The sequence below is a fragment of the Mandrillus leucophaeus genome, unplaced genomic scaffold, assembly GCF_000951045.1.
Source record: "Mandrillus leucophaeus isolate KB7577 unplaced genomic scaffold, Mleu.le_1.0 Scaffold58, whole genome shotgun sequence".
Taxonomy (NCBI): domain Eukaryota; kingdom Metazoa; phylum Chordata; class Mammalia; order Primates; family Cercopithecidae; genus Mandrillus; species Mandrillus leucophaeus.
The window spans coordinates 2,152,490-2,161,517 of NW_012106252.1; the positions used below are offsets into that span (position 1 = coordinate 2,152,490).

The 9,028-nt window shown below is 47.3% G+C and overlaps 2 protein-coding genes across 2 annotated transcripts; both read left to right on the forward strand.

Annotated features, from left to right (window-relative positions):
- The first annotated feature begins 1,031 nt into the window (after positions 1-1,031).
- LOC105553003 (keratin-associated protein 16-1) lies at positions 1,032-2,585 on the forward strand. Its single transcript, XM_011998892.1, has one exon. The coding sequence runs from the start codon at positions 1,032-1,034 to the stop codon at positions 2,583-2,585; it is 1,554 nt and encodes a 517-aa protein (XP_011854282.1).
- A 4,893-nt stretch (positions 2,586-7,478) lies between these two features.
- Positions 7,479-8,504, forward strand: LOC105553002 (keratin-associated protein 29-1). Its single transcript, XM_011998891.1, has one exon. The coding sequence runs from the start codon at positions 7,479-7,481 to the stop codon at positions 8,502-8,504; it is 1,026 nt and encodes a 341-aa protein (XP_011854281.1).
- Positions 8,505-9,028: the final 524 nt, after the last annotated feature.

A 9,028-nucleotide genomic window follows, 5' to 3' on the forward strand; every position in this document is an offset into this window, starting at 1 on the left:
CTTCCTTCCTTCCTTCCTTCCTTCCTTCCTTCCTTCCTTCCTTCCTTCCTTCCTTCTTTCCTTCCTTTTATTTTTTGAGACAGAGTCTATCTCTGTCACCCAGGCAGGAGTGCAGTGGCTTGATCTTGGCTCACTGCAACCTCTACCTCCCAGGTTCAAGTGATTCTCCTGCCTCAGCCTCCCAAGCATTTGGGATTAGAGTTGTGCACCACCATGCCTGGCTAATTTTTGTATTTTTAGTGGAGATGGGGTTTCGCCTTGTTGGCCAATCTGGTCTCAAACTCCTGACCTCAGGTGATCCGCCTGCCTCGGCCTCCCAAAGTGTTGGGATTACAGGCATGAGCCATGGTTCCTGGTCCATTTATTCATTTCTCATGGTGGAGAAAAATCTCTGCCTCGTGGGATTGCTGGTGGTTTTAAGTAAGATCATTGCTGTGAGGTGCAGTCATTTAAAATCTAGTCCAGTTGTTCTTCTCCCAACTGAATTCATCACCTCTTCTCTCAATTAATCTCTGTATGTCTGTTGTTGAACTTATCATTGTATTGCAGTGAGTTTGTCTGCATGCTTATCTGCCCACTAGACAACAAGATTCAAGAGAATGGGTGAATAGGTCTTATTCCTGTGGCATCCTCTGAACCCAACCCAGGGCCTTGTATGGAAGACTAGAAGGTGGATAAATTATAAGTTTCATTCTTCTTTCCCTGTTCACAATGCTCAGAAACATAGATCATCCAGTTTGGAGGTGAGGGTGCTTCTTCCAAGACTACCTGTAGCTCTGAGGATTCCAAATTTAGCACATCAATAAATAAACAGCTTCTTTATGGGTAGATAAACAGCTTCCAGATCAACAAACGGTGGTATAATAAGATGTTCCTCTGCAAACTGGCCCAAACAACAATGAGGAAAAGATGCAGGAGTCCCAAACAGAACACACCAGTGAGGGGATATAAAAGTGAGGGCGTCAGGGAGCTGTCACAGTCAGGAAGCGACCTCTCAGCACTCAGCACAAGGAAGCACGGCCACCTCCACCATGTCTGGTAGTTGCTGTTCTAGGAAATGCTGCTCCGTGCCAGCCATCTCTCTCTGCTCCACCGAGGTGAGCTGTGGAGGCCCCATCTGCCTGCCCAGTTCCTGCCAGAGCCAGACATGGCAGCTGGTGACTTGTCAAGATAGCTGCGGATCATCCAGCTGTGGACCACAGTGCTGTCAGCCCTCCTGTCCTGTGAACAGCTGTGCCCAACCCCTGTGCTGTGAGCCTGCCATTTGTGAGCCTTCTTGCTCCGTGAGCAGCTGCTGCCAACCCGTGTGCTGTGAAGCCACCACCTGTGAGCCTTCTTGCTCCGTGAGCAGCTGTGCTCAACCTGTGTGCTGTGAACCTGCTATTTGTGAGCCTTCTTGCTCCATGAGCAGCTGCTGCCAACCTGTGTGCTTCGAGGCCACCATTTGTGAGCCTTCTTGCTCCGTGAGCAGCTGTGTTCAACCTGTGTGCTGTGAGCCTGCTATTTGTGAGCCTTCTTGCTCCGTGAGCAGCTGCTGCCAACCTGTATGTGCTGAGGCCACTTCCTGCCAACCAGTCCTCTGTGTGCCCACTTCCTGCCAGCCTGTCCTCTGCAAATCCAGCTGCTGCCAGCCAGTTGTCTGTGAGCCCAGCTGCTGTTCAGCTGTCTGCACCCTGCCTAGTTCCTGCCAACCTGTGGTCTGTGAGCCTGCCTGCTGTCAGCCGGTGTGCCCGACACCTACCTGCTCTGTGACCAGTGGCTGCCAGGCTGTCTGCTGTGACCCCAGCCCTTGTGAGCCATCTTGCTCAGAGTCTAGCATCTGCCAGCCAGCCACCTGTGTGGCTCTGGTCTGTGAGCCAGTTTGCCTCCGCCCTGTCTGCTGTGTTCAGAGCCCGTGCGAGCCATCTTGTGTCCCCAGCACTTGCCAAAAGCCTTCTTGTTGTGTCTCCAGTATCTGCCAACCCATCTGCTCTGAGCCCAGCCCCTGCTCACCAGCTGTCTGTGTGCCCAGTCCATGCCAACCTACTTGCTATGTAGTCAAGCGCTGTCGTTCTGTCTGCCCTGAGCCAGTTTCCTGCCCGTCTACCTCCTGCCGACCTCTTTCCTGCCGTCCAGGGTCTTCTGCATCTGCCATCTGCCGACCAACTTGTCCTAGGACTTTCTACATACCCAGTTCCAGCAAACAGCCTTGCAGTGCTACGGTTTCCTACCGCCCGGTCTCCCGTCCGATCTGCCGCCCAATCTGCTCTGGACTCTTCACCTATAGGCAGCCATATGTGACATCCATCTCCTACCGTCCCTCCTGTTACCGCCCATGCTACTCCATCCTGCGCCGCCCAGCCTGTGTCACTTCCTACTCTTACCGCCCAGTCTGCTTCCGCCCGTCTTGCACTGAGTCCGACTCTTGCAAACAGGATTGCAAAAAATCCACTTCCAGCCAAGTGGATTGTGTTGACTCAACACCCTGCAAGGCGGATGTCTCAGAAGAGGGTCCCTGCCAGCCCACTGAGGCCAAACCCATCAGCCCAACCAACCGTGAGGCTGCAGCAGCTCAGCCTGCTGCCAGCAAGCCTGCCAACTGCTAAACTGGCTTCAGCCCCCCAATTCTTGCAAAGCAAGCCACCAGCTAGAGACAAAACTACACTGTCCTCCCCAAAGCTCATTATGACTTAGCTAGGAGCTCTTTCTTTCTGCATTGTTACTCACCATCTGCTTACACCTCAAAGAACTCATCAGAAATGTCAGTATCCTGATCACTGAAACGAAGGCCTTCTGGACAGTGAGAGGGAGACATTCCAGGTTCTTGTCTTCTGCTGCAATTAAGCTAAGAAGAACCGCTTTGCCACATCATCTCAGGTCTCTTTCCTGCACGTAGTCTTTTCTGTCACCACGTATGTGCTCCCTTGCTATGCATGCTTGTGTTCCTTAGGGACTTCTCCAATCAAGTAAAACATGTAACTGTCCAATAAAGGTGGTTAAGCTGAAGCGACTTGCTGTTCTCCTTGCTCTTCCATTAATGCCATAGTCTCATCAGTGACTTGCTTCTTCTTCGACAGCAGCTTCATTCAACCATCCATCCACCCACCCATCCGTCAGGCATTATTAGATAGCAGCTAGGTGCCAGGGATTGTGTTTAGCTCTAAGGATAAACAGAAGTCTCAGTCTTTGCTGTAAAGAAGCGCACTCTCTGGTGGGCAGCAAGACAATTATGACATTCCTTTGTGCCAAGTACTCGGAGATAAGCACAGAGCACCATGAACTCAGCAGAACGTGGTGGGGGAACAAGGAAAGAATTATTGGAGAATGTGATACTGGCATCGAGTCTTTCAGTACGAGCATGAATCAACCAGCTACAAACAGGAAAGGAAAAGTTTTCTAGGCAAAGGAGACATGTACAAGTGAATGGGGCTTGAGAGCAAATTGTTCATTAGGTGAGGCGTAGGCAGAGTTGTTCTTTGAGGAATGAGCCACGAGGTCAGATTGTAGACAGTGATCTGTCTATGTTGGGCCTTGCATGCTAGACAGAGGTGTTTGGGTTTGTTGCAGGGCTGACATGAAGGCATCAGGGGGCTGCATGCAGGGAGGTGACAGGAAGAGCACTGGGTTTTGGAACATTCCTCTGGCCTTGGTGTGGAGAACTCAATGGAAGAACATGGTTCTGGATATAGAGAGGCCAGGGAGGAAAGGAAGCCAATTGTTTTTGGGTCCACAGTGGAAGAAAAATCAGTGGAGATCAGAGATCATACTTACAGCAGAGAAGGTTGGGTAACTTGGATTTCTTGTGTGAGAATTTTGTTTATGTTCTCCTAGTTCCTCCAAGACACTCATAGGATAAATTCCATATCTTACAATCTCCAAGGACAGAGTCTCTTCAAAGCAGTCACTCTCTATACTTAGTGCACAGAATGGAGGCCTATTCCTTGTCCTCAAGGTGCAGGTTGAGTCATCAAGAGCACAGTGTGAGGGTCGACCAGGGCTTCTCAACTCCAGCGTTATTGACATTTTGGGCTGGGTGATTCTTTGTTGTAATGGCTGTCCTGTGAATTGTAGGATGTTAAGCAGCATCGCTGGCCTCTATGAACCAGGTTCTAGTAGCATCCCTTGAGGGTGATGATCACCAATGTCTCCAGACATTGCCAAACATTGCCTGGGAGTGCAAAAATCACCCCTGTTTGAGAATCACTGGGTCAGACTATGGCAGAGGGAGAAAGTCAGAAGCACAACTTACCACATAGATGTTGGAGTTACTGTCTCATCAAGCCATTGGGATTTATCATTGTCTCCTTCCAGAGTCAAGAGGGGAGCTGGCCAACCGGATGCTGTGGCTAATGCCTGTAATCCCAGCACTTTGGGAGGTCCAGGCGGGCGAATCATCTGAGGTCAGGAGTTCAAAACCAGCCTGGCCAACATGGTGAAACCCCATCTCTACTAAAAATACAAAAATTATCTGGTCGTGGAGGCGCACACCTGTAGTCCCAGTTACTAGGAGATTGAGGCAGGAAAATTGCTTGAACCCGGGAGGAGGAGGTTGCAGTGAGCCAAGATTGCGCCATTGCACTTCAACCTGGGTGACAGAGACAGACTTCGTCTAAAAAAACAAAAACAAAAACCACAAAAAAACAGACAGAGAGAGAGAGGAGTTGGCTAGGGTTTTGAACCTCTGTACCAAGTACTGGACTAAGTATTTCATATGGATTACAGCAATTCGGTGAAGTAATATGTATTCTCTCCTATTTTTTCCCTGTACATAAGATGCAGAATTTGAAGGACAAACAATCCAAGTGCCCATCCATGGACAAGTAAATTGTAGTATATTCACACAATGGGATATCATACTGTGAAAATGACTGGACACGGTGACATGCAATAGCATGGGTGAATCTTACCAACATAATGTTGATTGATATAAACAAGCTCCGGAAAACCATACGTGTGTGTATATATTTATGTATATTAATATAATGTGTGTGTATATATATACACACACTCAAACATACGTGAGTGTATTGTTCAAAAACTGCAGGCACACATATGTATGAGTATACATGCCTTTATACACATATGCACATACACAAACATACATATATATACACACACACACATATATGAAGGGAGTGATAAAATTCACGATTGTTGTGGCTAATAAGTAACATGCAAATGACTAAAACCCAATTATTTCCAAAGCCTAGGTTCTGTGTGGATCATCATATTTCTCAATGTGGTCACAAGGTGTCTTTGTTGATACACTGCGTGTTTTTAGTGCCTTGAACTACAGCAAGACAGCTGTTCTTGCGATTGAGAGGTTCCTTTAGGAGGAAAGAAAACAAGAGCAGAATCACTTACAGAAAAATGGATGGAGAATGGATTGCTTTAAAACTATAAAAGTGGTATAGGATATTGGACTGAAGTTGATGTGATTTTTCAATTATACTCATGTTCCCATTTTGATTGACATATTTAGTAAGACTGAAAGTATTAAATACTTCCTTTGGGAAGATGAAGAGCTTTGGGGTGTAAATATTCAGCAATAAAACACAGTGCATGGATTCCTGCAGATTGAAAGATGCCAACATGAATAGAGACAAGAAGGAGGGCAAAAGAAGTGATCCATGGTGTGACATAGAAACCAATTGTGGGGAAAAAGGTGTTTCAATGACAGGGGAGAAGGTTTTCCAGACATTGTTCTGATCAAAAACGTTTCTCTTCTTTTTAAAATGAGGGTGAGGAGGGTGCCAAGGAGAAGGCGTTTTGTAGCTGGGGGTTTGCAAAGTACCCTCCAGCGTTTCCAGTATTTTCAATAATTTGTGAAGCAACCAAAACAAACAAACACCCATAAAAAACGAATCTGAGACACGGCAATGCAGTTGATGAAATCGCCGTACTTTGAAGACTTAGGTAAATAGCTAACACATCCAACAGACTGAGTTAGTGGCAGACCCAGAAATCAAGGCCAGCCCCATCTGGCTCCCCACACTGTGATCTTTCCACTCCGTCATGCACTCCAGCATGAACCAGGCCAGGACGTTGGCTGGTGTAGAACACTGGACCTGGCTGGTGATGCGGAGCCAGGACAAGCCCAGAGGAAAAGCAGAAGGGCCAAGAAAGTCCCTCATGAATTCCTCTTGGAAGGGATTGGTTTAACGTTAACACCACTTTTCAGTGATTTTTTTTTATTATCACTTCTGGCTGTTGTGTTTTTATTTGTATAGAATTCATATGCTGTTGATGCCCTGGGGTGGGTTTGATCCTTCTTGATGAAATATTTGGCAGTTTTTTAAATTTCCAAAATTAAAAGACTGTGTTTGAGTGTATTGATAAGCAGAGGTAAGTACTCACACCAGTGTGGTCTAGTTGCTGATTACAGTCACTGGAATGGGTGGAGGATCCCCTGGATGGGGCCTGGGCAACATGCCCACGAGCCGGCCTGCTGCCATGGGAGTGTCAGCCTGCAGCCACTATATCAGTGTCGCCCTCTCCCTGCCTCCCCAGAATCAGGGAGTCTAATAGGTGGTTAACATTAGGGGTTTGGCAGTCAGACAAAGCTAGGTTTGAATTTTGTTTCTATGCCTTATCATTTGCATAATTTTGGGAACATGATTTAAAATCTATGAGTTAGTTTTGCCACTTCTTCTGGTTTTTCTTTCCTGTTCTAAAAAAATATTGAGAGGAACCAATTTGGGGGAGATTTTAGGCTTCCTGAAAAGGCCAATGAAGTTTTACATTTTAATATTAACTTTGTTTTAAACCTGGTTTCTTCTGCATTTATTACTTTTTTTTTTTTTTTTTTGCCACTTCTAACATAGTGATGACAATTATACGTACTAAAGTCATTGTGAGGATCCAATGAAAAATGCAGTCAAGGGCTTGGTCTAGTAACTATGCAATAAATGAAAGCCATTTCTATTGTTATTATTAGTAATAGTACAGTAAACAAGTTTCAGGAATGCTAAATGGGAAGGTTTTAAAAAGAGGTGGAGGCACTTAAGTGTCCCTGGGTTCTATGGACTAATTTTCCATTTCCCGTCTTGACACCCCCTCCCCAAACTGGGTCAAGGCTTCATTTCTGATTGAACAGCGCAAAGCTGCGTTTCTGGAGGAAGAGCAGGGCCGCTCTGGCTTGGTAGAGGCCTCCTGATGAAAGGTTAGTGCCAGGAAAGGCCTGCTTCAGTAAGGCTGGGGAGCAACCTGTAAAAGGGACAGCTCATCCAAGAGCAGGCGCAGTGTCAACGAATCCAAATGCAGTGCAGAACTCCCGACTCAACAGACACATTTTCAAAGTTGGAACAACATCTCCCAGGCTCCTGAAGCCTGTTAATCAGATGTTTGCATGCAAGTGAGTAAAAATAATAACAAGGAAAGATGCTGCATGTCGTGCCACCACCCCTAGTGAAGGACTATAAAAGCCCCTCTGTATCGGATGTCTTTCAAATGCAGGTATACTGAGCTTGCGACTTCCCAGAAAGGTCAGCACCAGCACCATGGCAGACAGCTGTTGTCCTGGAAACACCACAGCCATTCCAGCTGTGCCCACCATCACCACATACCCAATTAGAAGCGACTTTAGGCATGCTCTCTGTTTGCCTAGTTCCTGCTACAGCAGAACGTGGCAACTGGTCACATGCCAAGAAAGCTGTCAGCCATCCATTGGTGCCCCAAGTGGCTGTGATCCTGCTTCGTGTCAACCTACCTGCCTCCCAGCAACGTCTTGTGTGGGTTTTGTTTGCCGACCTATGTGCTCCCACGCAGCCTGCTATCAGTCTGGCACTGGTCAGCCTCCTTGTCTGGTTAGCTCATGTCAACCATCCTGCTCGGAATCTACTTGTTGTCAGGAAAAGTGCTGCAATGCCAGTCCCTGCCAGCAAAGCTCCTGCCAGGAACCTGTCTGCATGTCTGGATCATGTCAGGCAGCTTGTGGCCAATCAGTCTGCTGTGATGCTGGATCCTGCCAGCCATCCTGCTCTGAAGTGACCTCCTGTCCGGAAACTTCTTGCCTACCAACCGTCTGTACAGTTAGTCCATGCCAACCAACTTGGTGCCAAGGAAGTTCATGTCAACCCGTCAGTGGTGAAGGCCAGCCCTGTAAATCAACTTATTATCAACCCATCTGCTATATGTTCAAGCCTTGCCAATTAGCCCTCTACATGCCTGTTTCCTGCCAGCCATCGACTTGTGTGTTCAGTTCTTGCAATACTAGTTGCTGTGTGCCTTCCCTTTGCCAGCCATTTCACTGCCAACCGGCTGCTTCCACATGCTTCATCTACCAGCCAGTGGCTAACTGCCAGGTCCCTTGTTCCGCAAAGGACTGTTGCAAACCAGCTTCCTGTGACACTGTGATTTCTGGCCAACCAACTTGTGATGGACCCACTTCCTATAACCAGAGTGGCTGCAAATCAGCTTGCTGTGTGACTGGTTTAGGCACATCACCCAGTGGTGCCTCCAATTGCTTGCCAACTTCATGCCAATCCAGCTGCGAGTCCAGCTTCTGCAAGGCAACACTTTGTTAATGGAGCACTCTTCACACCTCCTCTGAGGGTCTGCCACTGTCTATAAATGCATAGCCATCCCTGGGTGCCTGCCTCCCACCGAGTACAAATGCTGCCTGCTTTCTAACTTTACCGTGAGTATACCTCCACATTCTTTCCAGGTGCTGACCAGGTAACTTGTCCAGGCACAAAGAGATCTTTCTTAACCAAGAATAACCTTTCAGCAACCATGGACTATCACACTGCTGCTTGCATTTCCTGATGATGTCAATTCATTTCACTTTAGCAAATCCTCTCTTGTTTATCTTTCTTGATGCTGCCTGGTCTTTCAGAAGACCCCTTTGCTGCTAGCTGCTAATAAAAATGTGACTGGTTAAGTATGATAAATAAGACTCTTGGAGTGCTTTCATTCCTACGCTCACCCCTATGTAGATTTCCCTCAGGTCACATTTGAGCACAATGAGCTTGAGTCATCTAAGTCAGTGGGTCTGCATTGGTCTGCAAGGGTAGCTGGTGTCTAGGATTATAGATTCTCCCGCTGGACG

Bases quoted from the DNA above. Each gene is read 5' to 3' on its own strand.
- LOC105553003 (XM_011998892.1), top strand. From the start codon at position 1,032: ATGTCTGGTAGTTGCTGTTCTAGGAAATGCTGCTCCGTGCCAGCCATC.
- LOC105553002 (XM_011998891.1), top strand. From the start codon at position 7,479: ATGGCAGACAGCTGTTGTCCTGGAAACACCACAGCCATTCCAGCTGTG.